Consider the following 18,932-nt stretch of genomic DNA (forward strand, 5'->3'; position numbering starts at 1 on the left):
GTGTCGCCCGGCCGGGCGTGGCTCAGCGGTTGAGCATCGACCTAGGATCCAGGAGATCGAGGTTCGATTCCCGGTCAGGGCACATGCCCGGGTTGTGGGCTCGATCCCCAGTCAGGGGTGTGCAGGAGGCAGCCGATCAATGGCTCTCTCATCACTGATGTTTCTATCTCTCTCTCTGAAATCAATAAAGATATATTTTTTAAAAAGTGTGTTACAAAAGTAGGAAACAACCTCCCTGAAGTGGGTGAGGGAAAAGGCTCTGACCTAAGTAACTTCAGAAATGAGTGGAGTCTGTAGGACAAAGTAAAAGAAACTGCTCATAGGCACTGTCCTGTAGTTGATACACTTGAGCTGAACAATTAAGTGAATGATGGGAACCAGTCTTCTCACTGTGCAGTGGGAACTTACAGACAAGCAAAGGGAGGAGGCTAGAATGAGCCATGTGTTAATAGAACTGATGATACCAGTATGACCTCATATATAGATGCAGATGGTCAAATACAGAAATATTTATAGACACGTGCACACACGTAGCCTCGTGAATAAACATATTTGTCTTTGTCAGTTAAGGGGGCCTAGAAGGAAGGACACTCCAGTAGCAACGAGCAGACCTTGCTCACCTTGGTTTCTAATACCACTCACCAAGAAGAGCAACCAGAGCTTTTGGGAGAAATGTGTGACTCTAGAACTGGGGTAGGAGAGATGATCTTGGAGCATCTGTCACACCAGAAAGTAAAGGAAGTGCTAAGATAAACAAAACAGAACCCTGTAACAACGAGGGCGTGTAAAAGGGACACAAGAGCCAACCCTAAGGGCTCCCAGTGGCCAAAGCAGAACAATGTGAATAAAAAAATAAAATAGCATTGGATTTTAACTTAGTACACCTATCCACAAGTCCATGCGGATACAAATGATTTCATAAATAAACAAACAGGGGAGGAGGGACAAATCTCCCATTAAGAATTCAAAATAATTGCTGTAGATGCTGCACCCTGGAGGAGGTGCAGCGTAAACCCTGCTCCTTCCATGTGGACCACATGCGCACACAGCGACTTTCTTCCCAAGAGTACAGTATGGAGAGGCTGCTGAGGCGTGAGGGGCCTGTGGAGGCCTGATGACTAAGTGCGATGTCATAAACTGGGTGGGGTCCCGCATAGAAAAAGGGCATTAGCTTAAAACTAAGGAAATTTCAATCAAGTATGGAGTTTAGCAATACTATTGTAAGATAGTAACAACAGGGGAGACTGATTATGGGGTAAATGGGGACTCCGTATACTATCCTTGCAATTTTTCTGTAAATTTAAAACTGTTCAAAAATGCTTTGTTAAAGGAACAAAATGTGTCTATCGTTTCATTCCATGGGGAAATAGAGAAGAAAAAATGAGAGATGTCTAAAGTGATGTCTAAAATTAACATGGAATGTAAAATGAATGTGAATGTGTGGTGAAAATTATACTGAACTGCCAATAACACGTAACATACTATGAACGATAGTAATTAAAATAGGGTGCTAGGCATTAGGAATAGAGTCATTAATTGGAGAGACTCCAGAAATGGCCCCATATACATGGGATGTGATTTACCAGTATACATGGGCATATGATAAAAGTACCATTTCAAGTCAGTGTGGAAATAATGAAGCAAATCAATAAATGATGTTGGGACTTTTGAATATCCATATAGAAAAAAATGCTACACCCTGTGTAGAGCTGACTACTTGTCCACCAAATCCATTTCCTCTTCCATAGACTAGATTTTTAACTGGGAAGTGGCTGCAAAGTCAGGGACTTTCTTTAGAATCCCCTGTGCATCTGGGTGTGGCCACGTGACTAGTTATTGGCAATGTTTTATGAACAGAAGTAATGTGTTCCAGCTTGGGCTCAAGTGTCTTAAGAAGTGCGTGTGTTTTCCCAACACTTTTTTTTCTTTCCATGGGTTGGATGCCAAAAGAGACGTCCTAAGTGATGGCTGGCATACAAGATGAAAGCAGCCTGGGCTCTTGAATGACTCCATGGAGCAGAATTAACCACTGGGAGGAATGCCTACCATGGGCAGTTATAAGAAATAAATTTCTGCCTGGCCAGCGTGGCTCAGTGGATGAGCGTCCACCGGTGAACCAAGAGTTCATCGATTCAATTCCCGGTCAGGGCACATGCCCGGGTTGCAGGCTCGATCCCCAGTAGAGGGTGTGCAGGGGGCAGCCAGTCAATGACTCTCATCATTGATGTTTCTATCTCTCTCTGAAATAAATAAAAACATTTTTAAAAAAGAAAGAAATACATTTCTATTGTAATTGAGCCATTTTAGTTTTATTTAACACAGCCTACTGTAACGAAAATAACATAGGACCCTTTTATACACTGTTTATATAAAAAAATCCTGATTCATAAAAAAGCTGATCATAGAAATAAAGTCTAAGAGACAGTTTACAAAATAAATATAAAGAGTGAATATGCGTATGGGAAGGTGCTATCCTCAAAAGTAATCAGGAAAATGCAAAGTGAAACAGCAGTGATGATATAGCATTTGAATTCCATCCATCTATTTCACAAAAACTTAAAAAACTATAATATATAATATTCATGATGGATTGGGGTTATAACAGTGATATGCTGATGGTGGTAGTGTAAATTGGCAGATTAGAAAGCAATGTTCACAACAATTTACTTATGCAAATTTGTGTGCATAGAAACACAATTATATGGGGCAAAGTGGGGAGGGAGAGAAAGGGAGAGGCTATATTGTTAGAATTTTTTACAGTGGAAATATATTATTATAGTTTTACATTTAGAAAAAGCAAAACATTTTGAAATCAGAGAAGGAAAGATTGGTGAGTTAGGAAACTTGTAACATATAATAAAATCAAAACAGATGGTAATGATGTTTAGAAATGCTAAGGAGAATTTTTGTAGCTAAGCAGGTATAATAGGAAAAACATAATAACAAAAAAAACTCCTACAAATAACTTTTAAAAAAGAAGACTCAAGGGTGTGTATGTATGTATGTTTGTAAATGGTGGAGAAAGGGTGTCCAAAAGGCTTAATTTTGATGAGCATGAGAGGGTTGAGCAAATAAATGATCCAGGTGAGGATGTATGAATAGTTATTATTTTTACTTAATAATGAATATATAAATGTTTTCTCATGGGAAAAAGAGCAGTAAGATAACTACTAGCATAGCTAGAACACATAGTAGGATTTTCAAATCAATGAGGGAGACCTTGACCTGCCAGTGAAAGTAAGGAAAGGGTGAAAGAAGAAACCGAGTAAAATTAATAGTATAGAATAAAACTTAAGCATAAAAGTATAATATCTGGAATAGCAGTTATTACACTGAATGTGAATGAACTAATTTCTCTTAAAACATAGGTAAAAAAAAATCAACATTCAGCTATATAGAGAGTAAAAGAAATATGCCTATAATAAAATGACAAAAAAAGAAGTTTGAAAATAAAGATATAGGCAAAGATACACTAGGAAAGAACAAACAAACAAAGCTAGCAGTGGTAATAGTAATATCAGTTCAAGGCCAGAAACATTAAATAGTGCTAACGAAGACATTTGTGTGATAATAAGAGGAACAACCCAACAAGAAAGCACAAGTTAAACCAAGGATTGTGCAAGAGAGAGGGCAGATCCTTAGCAGAGGTGGCATAGTATTTGGATCTCTCCAAACCTCCTGATGGAAACATATAGGGCCACTAGGAAGGCAACACTGTAAACAAAACTAGGCAAAAAAATGTTCCCACAATCCGAGAATCTGAGTGGGAGGGGTCAGATCACCTGCACCTTCAAGAATTATGAGGAAGCAGCAAAGGAAGGACAAGACTGAGGCACTTCTGAGTGTCCCAAGAACTATGGGCCCTGAACTCAGCAACAAGGACTCATTTCAACACCAGGGCACCCAGCCCGGAGTGGAGGGATTCTCCAAACTGGGTGGGCTTCGCAGACTCCTATCTGTTCTTGAAAACAAAGGGCTGTAAGATCTGAGGATGTTAGGGTGGCCTGGGTCCTCAAGGTTCTCAGAAACGCTCAGAAAAGGTAGGGCCCATACAGAGGAGAAGCTTCGGGGAGCAGAACATGCACTGATCAGGGCAAGGGCTCTACTGGTAAAGGAGGAAGGAGGGTCAGATATTGCTGGAGGAGGTGCCAGGGGAGGGGTTCATAGAAACATGAGGCAGTGGTGGTGAAAGAGAGAGGCCACATGTTTTCACGTCATGGGGACACTGAGCAAGGGCACCTGTGGCCTCACAAATCCTCATTCTAAAAGTCTGAGAAAACCCAACATAACAGAAAAGGCTTATGATGAAGCCTCATACAGAGTATTGTAAGGGGAAAAAGTAGAATAATGCTTTATCACACTGATAGAATATGATATACCAGAAGAAAACTGTAATCTAATTTTTTAAACGGAGCTGCAGGAAATTAAAAGACAATAGAAGCCATGAAAGAAATGCAAAAAATCAGAATTAGAAAAGCTCAGAAATGAGATGGTTAGAAACAGAGAGACATATGAAGAATCCTTAAAGAACTCCGGAGAAAACCAGAAATCAAAGAAAAGAAGACATCTCAGAAAGGGATATCATGGAAAGTACCAGGAAAACAAAGGATGAAAAAGAAAACAGTGAACACAAATCAAACAAATGAAGAAGGGGGTAAAAAGGATTTTAAAGTGGCAGCTATGTATGAGAGTCAAGCAAGGTCCAGAAGGAATCCAAGAGGAAAAAAAATCAAAGGAATGGAATGAAACAAATAATAAAAGCTGTAATTCAAGAAAACATTTCATATATATATATATACACACATAAATATATACATATATATACACACACACACGTATATCTTTATTTCAGAGAGAGGAAGGGAGAGAGAGAGAGAGAAACATCAGTGATGAGAGTCATTGATCGGCTGCCTCCTGCACGCCCCCTGCTGGGGATCGAACCCGCAACCCGGGCATGTGCCCTGAGCGGGAATCCAACCACCATCTCCTGGACCATAAGTCGATGCTCAACTGCTGAGCCACACTCGGCCAGGCAAGAAAAGATTTCTTAAATAAAAACAGACTTACACCTACACATTAAAAGTACAGAGTGTGTACTTGGGAAAATCAACCCAGAATGGCCAGCACTGAGACATTCTAGTAAAACTATTGGATTTTAAAGAAAAAAAAAAAAATACATGTAGGTAAAAAGATCAAGTCAATTTTAAGAGAAAGAATATCAGATTGGCATCGAGCTTTCTGACAGCAACACTTTATGCCAGAAGATAATGAAATAAAATATTTTAAGATATCAGAAACAGAAAGTGCTAGCCAAGGATTGTCGAGCGAGCCAAACTGACCATTATGCATAAAGGCTACAAGAAATGATATTAGAAACATTCGAGAACTCAGGGATATTGGTCCTATGAGCTCTTTCTCAGGCTCGAGAAAAGACTGGAAAAGCTTTGGCACAAGGACACTGAATAGGTGTAACAGTAGAATGAAGACTAATTAATGGGGATAAAAATGAAAGAATAGTATGTAATTATTGTGTGTTCTCATAATGTAGATGTAATGCAATTAAAAATAGAGGCAGAAGAGAGAAAGTACATGGAAAGTAGAACATTAAGTATTTATTGAGAGTTAAAGTATCTTTCAAATGATACTGGGGAGAGGGAGGAGATGGCAAGAAGAAATTATTAATTTAATTATTACTCAAAGTACAAAATTAATGGATGGTGTTTATAAAAGTGGGGAATAGGGTTGTATATAAAAGCATAAAAATAAAAGAATCATTAGGAAAAAACCATATAAGCCTTCCTAAGCACCAAAAGGATTACTAAAAAGAGAGGAAACAGAACATGTGAAGGAAAAATTTTATGTATGTATATAAAATATACACACATTTTCAAGAGGTTACCATGGAAGGGATAAAACAAAATCTTTACAATATGCTTATATAGGGAAAGGAGAGAAAGGTTGAGGCAAGGATGAAACATTCATGTCCCTGTTTTTACTTTTCTTTAAAAATTTTTTTAAAAACAATGTTTTTATTGATTTTAGGGAGAGAGGGAGAGAGAGAGAGAGAAACCAGTGTAAGAGAGAAACATCAATCAGTTGCCTCCCCGTAGGTACCCTGACCAGGGATTGAACCCGAAACCTGGGTATGTGCCCTGACCCGGAATCTGGTTACCTTTCGGTGTATGGGGTGAGACTCAGTCAACTGAGCCACACAGCCAGGGCCATGGCCCTGTTCTTAGAGTTTAGATTTCGGAGTACATAAATCTTTTACAAAATTAAATAAAAAAAAAACACACCAGCAAACCATAAAGTGAAAAGCAAATATTAGTAACAAGTGAACCTAATTAAAGATGGTGGCATAACCACACTGGGAAGAATCATTTTTAGTGACTTTAAAATATATTTGCATTATAAATTACTGGTGGAATATATTAGGGACAAAAATAATCACAAATAAATATCAAATTGCATTTAGTTGTGTTATTGCTAGCAACATTATTAATAAAATATATTTGAAAATGTAGATATAAGGATAAAACAAATAGTTATGTTAATATCATTAGGAACCAAAAATTTTAGTGAGTAGTAACACAAATACAAAATCAAAGATAAATAAAAATCAAATTGGAAATATCTGTATGAATTCATAACTTACTTTTCTCTTTAGAAAACATACATATTTCCTAGTTCTGTCTATTTTAATTGCCAAAGAATAATGACCACCTCTTAGCAATGGGCACCATTAGTGCCAAAATTGTATCCAAATACTGTTTTTCCAAATGAATGATTCCAAATGAGACAGAAAATGCAAAAGATGAGAGCCAGTGAAGGGGCTCTGGTCAAAACCTGGGACAATTTGAGCATCAAAATAAATACTGATAATAATGTCTATCCCTCTAAATATAAATATGGCTCTACTGACTAAAATGGAAACCATGAGTCCATACTGATATAAAAAATGAGTAATTTGAAGGTTTGATGAGGAATTTGCGCAGCGTCAAGAACTTCCTCAAGAAATACTGGTTAATGACAAACAGAAAAAGGGACTTTGCAGTGGAGAAGTTTGGCAGACACCATCTTATTTAAATGATCAGAGTTAACATCACTAGTAATGGAACGAATGGAAATTAATTGTTGTTGACAGGATGCAGTGAGAACACAGTCACGCTTGTGCAGTAAGTAGTTCTGCTCAAGACGCCTACCCTAAGCCTAATCACAAAGAAACCTCAGACAGAGCCAGTTGAGTTTCATTCTATAAGGTAACTATCCTGGAATCTTCATGACTCTCCTGTAGTTAGTTGTGGTCATGTCACCTACTTCTGGTTCGTAAGATTTAAATGGAAGAAACTGGACTAGGTGTTAGGAAAAGTCATAATTTTTCTAATAAGAATGGGGTAGACTTAACTGGCATAGACTTTTTGCCCTTTGTTCAACCCTCTTATCCCTAAGTCTTTGTCTTTATAGATGTTATGCATAAATGTGGAAGAACACAGTGCGTTCCTTGTGACTATGAAGACTTAAGTCACAGACTAAAAGTTACAAAGCAGAAAAGAAGAAACAACCCGATTCCTTCTGCACCTGCCACAAACCTGAACCAGCTGCCTTCAGGCTCCTTGTTACATTGCCCCCCATTTACTCAAACCATGGATTTCTAGCAGGTGTGGCCAAATGCAAACTTGCTGTTCCCTTATTTTTCTTTGCCAACCTGTCTAGTTCCCCTCCCTGGCCCAATAATTTTTTGTTGGTATTTTTATTGCTATTGCATTATATTTACAAATTAATTTATGGACAATCGATTTCTTTATGATGTTGAGCCTTCTTCAAGCACATGCTGTATGTCCTCATTTGTTCTAGTCTTTTGTGCCTTGAGTAGGATTTAAAAGTTTTTGTCATATAATTTTGCACTTTCTGCTATAATTGCCATTTATTTTTATTTGCCTCATAATTGATGCAAGGTGGGGAACAAATATTTTTCTGAAACCCCCAAAATCTGAAAAGACTTTTAATGTTATTTTAGTTATGACAAAATCAGTCAAAGTAGTTAGTGGGCAACTAGTAAATTAAAATTCACTTTTCTGTAACAAAAATATGAGTACATTCTATTTTATGCATCAAACAAGTAAAGATTACATGGTCAAGGTTAAGATTTCATAGACTGGTGAAGTAGAAACTCCTGGGAAAGCTTCTTGTAAACACAAATTCAATTTTACAAAACCTGGAAAGAAAGCATATTTATCTAATCTGGTTTATGTTAACTATTTATTTGTAATATCTTTAAGCCATGTAGTTTATAATTATTTCCCAGCCTTCTTTACCTTTATGATTATAACTGTAAGCTCAAAGCCCTTGATCAATATTTCAGAGTGTCTTATTCGTAATGAAACTTAACGTTTGGGAGATACACACTATAAAACAACAAAAATTACACAAACAAACAGTAACTGCATACTGTAATAAAAACATGCTTGGATGGATCAATGTGAGCAAATAATATAAGGTCAGAGAAAAAAAAATACTGTAAAATTTATAATGGCTTAAATAAGCACCGATAAATTATGGAGTACAATACAAAATTCTCATGACTTTTTCATGTACTGGAAAAAAACAACCCATCAAAGCAAAATACTAAATCTTCAGAGCTATTTTGCCTTGCTCGCTGCCTTTCCATCCGGCCTCCCTTCAGCCCATTTCTCCAGCCAGGGACATTCTTTGGCGGGAAGGGCGCTTTGGTGGGAAACTTTTGAGATGTACGAACTTAACCGCTGTGAGCTTCTAACTTAGGTGATTTTAAGAGGAAATAAGGGAGAATGCTTTTTTTTTTTAATTTTATTTTTGTTTAAAATATTACAGATGTCCCTTTTCTCCCCAATGACTCACTCCACCCTGTCCCATCCCCCTCCCCACCATTGTCCGTGTCCTTAGGTTGTGCATATAAGCATATAAATTCTTTGGTTACTCTCTCCCCCTCCACCCACCCGCCCTCCTCCCTCCCTCTGACATTCCTCAGTCTGATCCATGCTTCATGCATTGAATCTATTCTGTTCATCAGTTTATTAAGTTCTTTAGATTCCACGTAGAAGCCAGATCATGTGATATTTGTCTTTCTCTGCCTGGCTTATTTCACTTAGCACAATACTCTCCAGGTCCATCCATACTGTCCCAATGGGTAAGAGGTCCTCTTTTTCACAGCTGCATAGTATTCCATGGTGTGAATGTGCCACAGCTTTTTCATCCACTCATCTACTGATGGGCACTGGGGCTGTTTCCAGATCTTAGCTATTGTAAACTGTGCTGCTATGAACATTGGGGTGCATATATTCTTTCTGATCACTGGGTCAAAAGGCAGATTTTTAATCTTTTGAGGAACCTCCACACTGTTTTCCACAGTGGCTGCCCCAGTCTGCATTCCCACCAGCAGTGAACCAGGGTTCCCCTTTCTAGGGAGAATGCTTTTGGTATCGTGCAAAGATCATAATTAAATGTAGTGACACTAATCCTGCTCGGGGAGCCCAATAAGCCACGGAGGGCAACTGCTGGGTTGTGTCTCCAAGTTCTCCTGAACCCTGGCGCTGGAGCGGTCACCGAAGGGCCACCAGACCTGTAAGCGCGCCTCCGCTCCGCGCATGCTCTCTCGGCGGAGCAGCACCGGCTCTCTCCCAAGTAGGAAGTCCTGATTGCGTGTTCAATTACGACAGCCGTAAACCGAGGTTTCGCGGCGGCTTCCTAACTTTACGATAACAACAACTATGGCGGCTGCCGCTGGTTGGTTTGAAAGTGCGAGGAGTATCGAAGAGCGTAAAGAGCAGGCCCGGGCCGCCAGGGCCGAGGTGTTGCGCCAGGTACCTCCGTCTTGGGGCTTTTGGACCTCCTAGAACTGTGGGGATGGGGGTTTCCTGGGAGCTAGGCCTCTGGCTCTCCTCCCACCCGAACTCCTCTCCTGTCACCGCCTCAGTATCCCTTTATCTGGGTCGGAAGGGGTTCGCCCTTTGGGATTCGTGCGAACTTTGGGGGTATGTACCGCCTCCTAGATGCTCTGGCAGGCTCTTGCTGATCCAAACAAAGGTTGACACCAGAAACCCAGAAAATTTAGCCCTTCGGAAAAGATTGAGGGCCATTGTATTTCTCATTGAGATTGAGAACATGGAGGAAGTCAGTTGTATTGAGTCATCTGAAGAGATGTAAGAAACCTGGCAGGGAAGGGAAACACGAAGGGGAGAGCATCATAGAGTATGAGTGAGGGGTTTTAGTTTTATTTGTTTGAAGATGGGAGATTTTAAGCGGGTTTAAATGCAGACGAGAAGGGGCAGGTAGAGGAGCCGGGAGGCGGCTGGGTAACGACTGCAGCCAGAGTTTAAAGGGGCAGAGCGGGGGATTCCTCCTGGGCAGGTGAAAGGTCAGTATTGTTCTTTGATTTCAGCATATGTGACATACGTGAATAATACAATGTTTTTCATCCTTGTCTCTGGTAGCTCAGGCAGTTTTTGGAGACAGTAGGGTTTGTAAGCGGTGATAAACTTTATAATAGAGATATGCATAGAATTTGGGAGGGGCAGACCCAGTTTTGGAGTTTGGGGAGAGAATGAAAGGGCAGAAACAGCCTCCTAGGAAGAACTTACTTTATTTGACTATTGCTGAAGGCTGAATAAAAATTAGCGATATGATCAGTTTGTTTTTAGAAAGGTGACTCTTCCTGAAGCATTTTTGGGGTGTGGGTAGAGGGTTATGGGCATTGCAGATAGAAGGTATGGAGGTCGGTGGCTTCTCAGTTACAAAAGTCTCAGGCAGTAGCGCTGGGATGGTGAAGGGGAAAGAGATTAAAGTCAGACTTCAGGTTGGGACTTTAAGGAAAGCCGAGTAAAATAGGCCCCAGGATTCTGTCTTTGATTGGTAGCTCAATTCACCAGAGATTGGTCATGTGATTGGTATTGTAGAAGGAGAGTTTTTTTTGTTTTTCCCCCCCAAAATCTTTCCTACACTGTGGTAGAAGCAAATTTCTGGCAAGGGACAACTGATTCATGAGAACATATATGAAAGTGGGAAAAGAGTTTGATTTACTTTTTTGTGAAAAGCAGTTGGATCGGTGTTAATTTCCCCCTGCATCATTTTAGGCTAAAGCCAATTTTGAAAAGGAAGAAAGGCGTAAAGAACTTAAACGTCTTCGGGGTGAGGATACATGGATGCTTCCTGATGTGAATGAACGGATTGAACAGTTCTCACAGGTGAATACTAACAGGTTTACTTGATGTAAACCTATGTGACTTTTTTTGTACCCACTCAAGTTAATATTGGAGGAGCAACTTTATAGACTCTTTGAAAAGTTACAGAATGAATGTCATATAGTGGGCATTACAGAATAGTTTTATCTCTGTGGCAGGAATAATATATTTTAATATTTTGCATATGAGGACATTGGACAGATTTTGTTATTTGAATTGGCTGATAGAAAGATTAGCTTCAAATTTCTGACCCCCCTGTAACAAGATTTTGCATTTTAAACGTAATGTCATGTTTTTCTCCTCAATCCTTGTTTTCTCTTTCCATAATTTAAATTTATGCCATTTTGTTATATTTTAAATGGCCTAATCTTCAGTACATTCTTTTGGGGCCATAGAAAGATATATACTTGTATATGCATGCATACATATGTTTGCGTGTATATGTGTTCACTTGGTTATATCTGTCTGTCGAATGAATCTACAAATAAGTTAAAACTTTCCTCACATTTTCTGATAAGATATCTCAGCTCTATAATTTATTGGTATTGCATATATTATGGAAGCGTGTTAAGGTTTCTTAGAGTATTTTATTCATTTTGTCATTTCTTGAAAAATTTAAAGTTTTTTGGAATGTAGATTTTTCCCCCCCTTAAAATACTTCCTAAATTTAGTTCCTTTCTTACTTCTTCAAAATGATTATTATAGGAACACTCTGTGAAGAAGAAGAAGAAAAAAGACAAGCATTCAAAAAAAGTAAAGAAAGAGAAGAAAAAAAAGAGCAAGGAACAGAAGTATGAAAAAAACAACGAGTCAACTGATAGTTCATCAGTAAGTATGTACTAAAACTAACCAAAGCATCTACATGAGAAAATTTTATTTAAAGAAATAATGTATGGGAACTTAAAATGTATGAGAACTTAAAAAATATTACTAGTTAGGATATGAAAATGCCTCGGAGTCATCTATTTGGAAATGTTCAGGAAATTATTAGAAACATGGATTTTAGGTTAAAGAGAGAGGTATGAAGATGGAGATGAGACTTGGGAGTCATCGCTTATTGAAGCCATTAGAATAAATGAATTGCCTAGGGATACTGAAAAGAAAGAACACCACCAACACTGAGGAGCCAATAAGGAGCATTAAGTAGAAGGGGTTGGAAAATTAGGAGAAGCAGGAAGAGCAGTTCCATACAAATAAGGGGAAGGTGTTCCAAGACACTTGAGAGTCTGTTACCCTTATTTGTTTTTTCATAGAAATTAGCATTTAAGTCTTTAGAATATGTTTATATATTTATCTTTGGGGCCAAAAGAAAGAGAATGCTGGGTCTGCTCTGTCTCTAACCAGTACTGGGATGAGAGGACTCAGAGGAAAGGAAAGCAGGCCAAAGCCTTCATGCTTGTTTTCAGTAAGAAAGAGGCATATTGTGCTCACAGAGCAATGAACTAGAGATGTTAGGGATAACTGGTTTCCTAGGTATGATCTTCAGACATTATACTCTCAGGTGAATCATCATATTTCAGTGTCTGGTCCTCTTGTAGTTTGGGGAAATAAAGTTTTGGTAGTATACCCCAAGATGATAATTGGCTCAAGAAAGCCTATCTTATATGAAAGTGCAGTTTTGTCAAGTAGCCAGCATATTTTGTAATGGTAGGAACATTTAAATTACAGGAAAAATTTTTTTTGGAGTGTAACTCAGGACAAATGGAGTTAGAAAATATTAAAGTGAAAAGAAGATAGAGGCACTTTTTCCCATTCTTTGGGTTTGGATTGTGGACTCCATTGAGAATCTGATAAAAGTAAGTGATCCTTTTTTCAAAAAGAAGTGGGTATATAAAGTTATTTATTTCAGTGGGGGTTTACAAAAAACTTCCTTGAGTTTAGGTGGGGAATCACAGGTTAATAATTCCTATCCCCTGGAGCTAGATCTGCCAGGCTGACTAAACATGTCATTTGATTAAGGACACTTCCCCAAATTAGAGACACATTATCCTGTTCCTGGAAATATATGAAAGTTTTTTTTTGTTGCAACATATAGTATGTACAGTTATACATACCCATTAAGTTGTATAACATGTATCTTAGAGAGTAGTTTGAATGAATGCTCAGTGCTCACATCATATTGAAGTGGATTTTAGAAGGAAAGAGAAGCCTATACTGACAGTGAAGGGAAGGAAAAATGGAAGGATCATTAAAGGAGTCTGTGTTTGGGAGGTCTTTTTGAGAATATGTTTTTAGGGAAAGAAGCGTAAATAATGAAGAGAATGACAAGTTTGGATTAACAAGGTCCCGGGGAAAAGCTTTGATCAGGAGTAGGAGCACCTTCTCTTCTGTGCTAGGGGGGGAAGTTGTAGAGATGTACAAATACAAATAAATGAGGAGGTGTGGGGAATAAGGGAGCAGGTTATTGACTGTGTTTCTGCTGTTCTCTGTTGCTTTTGTTGAGTAAAAGATAAAATCATCTGAAGGTAATTTGGGAATGGAAGTAGATGGAAAGGTTGAGGAAATAATGTAAATTTGAAACAGTTTTGCTTAGGTAATAAAAGTGAGCAAATGAATTGCTGAGCAGCTTTGAGAATATGTTGGAAAGCTTATCTTGACTTTGTCAAAGTCTGTTTTTTTAAACTTTAAAAATCAACTTTACTGAAGTATGATTTGCATATAATAAAATGCTCCTATTTAAAGTGTACTATTTGATGAATGCATGTGCTTAATCCTGTAGATTAATATAGTCACTCCCTCTTCCCCAACTCGGATTGGGCAACCATGTACTGTATGTGCTCTAGGACACTATAGATGAGTTAGTTTTCCCTGTTCTAGAATTTCATATAAAGTATTTAGATAATGTGATCTTTTTCGTGCTGGGCTTCTTTAGCTCAACATAATGTTTTTGCACCTCAAGCGTATAGTCGCATGTTATCAGTAGTTCCTTTTTCTATGGTTCAGTGTATAAATATACCACAACTTGTTTATCTGTTTACCTGTTGAAAGTCATTTCCCTTTTTTTTAGGTTGGGGCTTTATGAATAAATTTACTGTGAATGTTTGTGTACAAATCTTTTGTGTACATGTTTTTATTTCTCTTAGGAAAACGTCATTGTTTTCAAAAGTGCTTGGACCAGCCCTGGCTGGGTGGCTCATTGAAGCATTGTCCTGTGTACCAAGGGGTTGTGGGTTTGATTCCGGGTCGAGGCACATGCCTGGGCTGAGTGTTTGACCCCTGGTCGGGTGTGTACGAGAGGCAGCCGATCGATGTTTCTCTCTCTCCCCCCTTGGATGAGGATAAGGGAGAGGAAAAAGGACTGGCGGGACTGTCGTACACTCTGTCAGAGTGTCTGAGGGCTCCAGTTATTCCACATTCTTGCTGACACTTAGTGTTGTCAGTCTTTGTACTTTTGACCATTCTACTTTGTGTAGTAAATTTCATGTGAGGTCATTCCTGAAGATCAATGATGTAGAGCATCATTAAAGTCTTTATTGGCCATTCTGTTTTTCTGTTGTGAAGTCCAATATTTCAATTATTTTTTCTCATTTTTTCTTAATTACTGCTTTTGGAATTTTAATCTTTGTACATTTCAAGATCTATTGGTAGGAAAGAAGAGAAGCAACTAGTGGTCTTTGTGACAGGGAGCCGTAGAAGAGGAGTACTGTGGTCAGATGTGCCCTTATATTACTCTAAGTGTATTTAGGGTTGGGGTTGGAAAAGGAAGGGGAGCAGGAAAGACTGGAGTCCAGGAGATTAATTTGGTTATTCCAGTTGTCTAGGTGAGATAAGAAGATTTGATTTAGGGTTGCTGCTTTTTAAGGATGGAGAGGAGGGGTTATGTATTAGTTGGGACTCCTGGTTGCAGGTAACAGAAATCAAACTTAAATTGACTTATACAGAAAAGAGGGGATTCATTATTGGAATACAAAAGGCTCATAGGACATCTAGTAATGCAGCTGGGGGATGCAAAGTAGACCAAAGTAGATGCGGTTACTGTCCACATAGAATGTACTGCTTAGTGGGAGAGTGAGACAGTAATCAAGTAGCCAGACAAATAAATGTACAAGTTATAAATGTTTCAAAAGGGAGTAAGGCAAGGGAGTGGGAGAGAAAGGTGACCAAGGACCAGTAAGAGGAATACTAGTTGGGTTTGAGACTCTAGCTTAACTGAAATTGGAGGTCATGATGGTTGGGAGATTGGTTGCATCTATATAAGGGAAGCAAATGATGGCTCTGGTTAGTGAATTTCAAGTAATTGGTTAATGTCTGGTAGGATAGAGAAAACCTGTAGTTTTAGAAGAAGGCCTTTGGTGGAACACTATGGAACACCAATTTTTTTGTTATTTTTCCAGTTTGATCTTAGCAAATTGGTGCTCCTCTACAGAAAGTGCTATTTTTTTTTTTTTTTTAATTATAAACTCCTTTTTTAATGGCTAACATTAGGAGGTAAGAACCAGGTCTCTCTAAATTGATTTCAGATATAACTATGAGTAGACCAGAAATACATTTATAGTGATTATCCTAAACTAGGGTAACTATATATATAAATAAGTAGTTCTAAGGTTTCTCTCTAAATTGGAAACGATGTAAAAGAATGAATGAATAAATGAATAAAATCTACCCTGCACTGGGAAACAGTTGGCAGTTGAAATGCCAGAGACAAATATGTTTACACCATGTGGATTTTACCTTTTACTAGACATATTTCTGTTTTCTAGTTAGGTAATTTTCAGAAACCTTGTGGAATGAAAGAATACTTTTTTCATGCAGGAAATCCACTTTTCCTTCCCTGGCTTCAGAGTTTCTCTGCTGTGCACTAACAAGCTGTTTGCAGTGGATGATTTCCAGGATCTTTCCTACACTTGAGTTGTACAGCTCTAAAGAATGAGTTTTAGAGCCAGACAGATCTACATTTCTATTCTGGTTCTCCTATTTGGATACCATGTAACCTGGGCAAGTTACTTAATTTTCGTAACTTTTCTTATCTGTAAAACCAAAATAATATTTCATGTTGGGTGGTTTTAAGGAGTCAGCATGATAGCATATGTGAAAATACTTATGTGGTATTTAACATAGAAGAGTTGATTGATATATTTGTTGAAAACAAAGCCCAAAACCTGGCATACTATTAAGCACATAGAGGCTGTTGACTATCACTTTGTTGATTTAATAATAATCTGTTATTTAAATACAGTAAGCAAAGTGCTTTTCCAGCCTGCCTATTAACTGAGAGCTCTCCATTTTTAGATCTAGGGAACTCTCACCAGTTGAAACTGAGGCAAACTCATTTGGTTGGGTATTGTTTCCTTTGTTCTAGTTAAGCAGAGATGTCAGTACTGCTTGATTTTGGTAGGAACTGCAGCTGTGTGGTGAAGTGCATTCTCTATCTAGCAGTTCTAATTTCTGTGTTTGCTTTCCCCTGGCTTGATAATAAACTACTAAGAACATAGAAGTGATTTGATTGGTGCTTCGTGAGCTCATTCCTGAAATAGTTTACATGCTTTTTCTTCAAATTTTCAATGTAATTGTTGAAAGGGGAAGTATAGTGTATGAAGTTTTCTCTAGGAAGCTGAATTTTTGCTATTTAACAACAGCATATAATTTTCATATGAAAGTATGCAAATTTGAGAATTTGCTTATATGCTAAATATTCCTAGAGCTCTGAAGATGAGTGGGTTGAGGCCGTTCCATCTAAGACTCCTGGCAAGGAGAAGGCCTGGAAACTGAAAGGAGAGAAGTCAGAAAAAGAAGAAGGCAACCAAGGTATTCGGGTAAGCCACCTGATTTTAAACAAAGACGTGAGAACTTGTAAGAATAGATGAATGTTAAATGAAAGATGATTATAATTTATTAAGTAGAAAAATTAGACTTTGAAAACAATATACTTTTATGAGTAATTTTGGCAGTAGTGCTATTTGCTGAGCCTTTAGATTCCTTCTTCCTCCTGTGAGAAAGTAAGTGCTTATTTCTATTCAAGTCCCTTTAAAAACTTCCTGCCTCTGGTTCTTGATAGAGCAGTGGTACTTTTCCCCCTTGTGTACTTGAAGCCTTGGACTGTTACCTTTATCTGACCTTTCTACATTGAGTAGAGTTCAGTTACAGTTTTTCTTTTCCTTCCCCTCATATCATAATTTTTGTAGCAATACTTATAGTTGGATAGTTCATAGATTTTGGGTTATAGTTGATTTGCCTGAGAAAGAATGCTGTTTATACCTTATTAGCCACAGGGAAGAAAGAAAGGTGAAAAGGAACTAATGTTGTAGTGTCTGTTGTGTGTCAGGCTCTAGTCAGGGTGCCTTAAACCTGTTTTCTTGTTTATTCCTAAAACAGTCCTGAAAGGTAGGGGTTTTATTCCATTTTACAGGGGAGAGAATAAGGCTTAGAGAGACTAAGAAACTTGCTTCAAGTTAGACAGTCATGTAGGATTTAACCTAGGTGCCTCCAAAGTGCCTACTCTTACTACTAAGTGTTAAGTGTTAAATTTTAATCAATTTAGATTAAAATGACTTTTTTTTTAACAGAGGGATGAGTGGATGACTTTTGATTTTATGTCTGTTAAAACTGTGTCATCATCGTCACTCAGAGCTGAAAAGGAAACCAAAAAGAAAATAGAGCAAGAGAAAACTCAAGCACTTGAACAGGTAAGATACTTAAAATACTTTAACTTTCTAATTTGCCTCAATAAATCGATAAGAATTTATACAAATGTAGTTTTACTTGTAAGATATTCTTTTTTGTGGTATCTAATAAAAATGAGTGGGAACAAGTATGAAACATGATATGTTCTTTTAAAATAAGTTTCTTGTAGGAAGTCAGTATACTAGATTTATAAATCTAGGACATATATAGTTGAATGATAATTGAGTTTGGTTTATGACTTGGGATTCATAAGGGTTTAGGGCCTGAACTGTGCTACTTCTGTGGTCTGAAAATGATTTAGATGAGAATTTATTTTAAAGTATTTTAAAGTATTCTTGAGTTGGTAGTGCCTGGAAGTGCTTGGCAGAAGTAACTATCAGTCCTTTTTAGAGGATCACACTGTCAGTTTACACATCATAGGTTTCCTAGAAGTAAGCTCTATGGAATGTGTGCTCATAATCTAAAATCATAAAATACATGAAAATAAAAGGATAGTCCATGAATAAGAGTTATCTGAAACAATAAATAGCAGAATGAGACCCATGAAACCTTTATCTGCTAGAATATTGAACAGCTTTATACAGTAACAGGTATAGAAAATATGAATAAAAGATTATTTAGATGGCAGATTTGAGAAAGAGCCAATAAGAACTTATAGAAATGAAAATTATTACAGTTGAAATTAGATGGTTAAACAATAGATTGAATACAGCTGAAGAGAGAATTAGTGAAAAGGAAGAGTCTTTAAGAATTTATCTTGGGTACGACATAGAGGGACTAAAAAAAGAAAAATATGAAGGAGTGATCATAAAAGTCCTATAATCAGTGTTTTCTCCAGTTTAATTTTAATTTTGAAAATGTAGGTTAATTGTATGGCTTATAATTAAGCAGCTATCCATATGGAATGTTGGAAGCTAGAGGTTTTTGGAATATCTTGACTAAGTTCTGTAAAATGTCTTTGTCTCTGAGTTAGATCTGAAGGAGTTGGGACTCACTGTACTAAAAGAAAAAGGGAAAGTACAGTGGGGGATAATCAGTGGATAGAGGAGCAATAAAGGGGAACTATATGAAGTCCGGAAGTTGATTTTACCTGTT

The 18,932-nt window shown here is 37.8% G+C and overlaps 1 protein-coding gene across 5 annotated transcripts in view; it reads left to right on the top strand.

Moving 5' to 3' along the window:
• The first annotated feature begins 9,740 nt into the window (after positions 1-9,740).
• Positions 9,741-18,932, top strand: part of CWF19L2 (CWF19 like cell cycle control factor 2) — an 89,565-nt gene continuing 80,373 nt past the window's right edge. For 3 of the 5 annotated variants that reach the window (XR_015715267.1, XR_015715268.1, XM_087821565.1), the window contains exons 1-5: positions 9,746-9,839; positions 11,109-11,219; positions 11,922-12,044; positions 16,856-16,969; positions 17,720-17,839. Coding sequence is in view for 3 of the 5 variants with exons in the window: in XM_087821565.1 (XP_087677691.1) it covers positions 9,747-9,839; positions 11,109-11,219; positions 11,922-12,044; positions 16,856-16,969; positions 17,720-17,839 (561 nt within the window). In the remaining 2 variants the exon portion in view is untranslated. Of the gene's footprint in view, positions 9,840-11,108; positions 11,220-11,921; positions 12,045-12,884; positions 13,013-16,855; positions 16,970-17,719; positions 17,840-18,932 lie in introns of those variants that run through there. The other 2 variants (XM_016207455.2, XM_087821564.1) reach the window with 2 other exon arrangements.

The sequence above is a fragment of the Miniopterus natalensis genome, chromosome 11 (genome assembly GCF_054644295.1).
Source record: "Miniopterus natalensis isolate mMinNat1 chromosome 11, mMinNat1.hap1, whole genome shotgun sequence".
Taxonomy (NCBI): Eukaryota; Metazoa; Chordata; class Mammalia; order Chiroptera; family Miniopteridae; genus Miniopterus; species Miniopterus natalensis.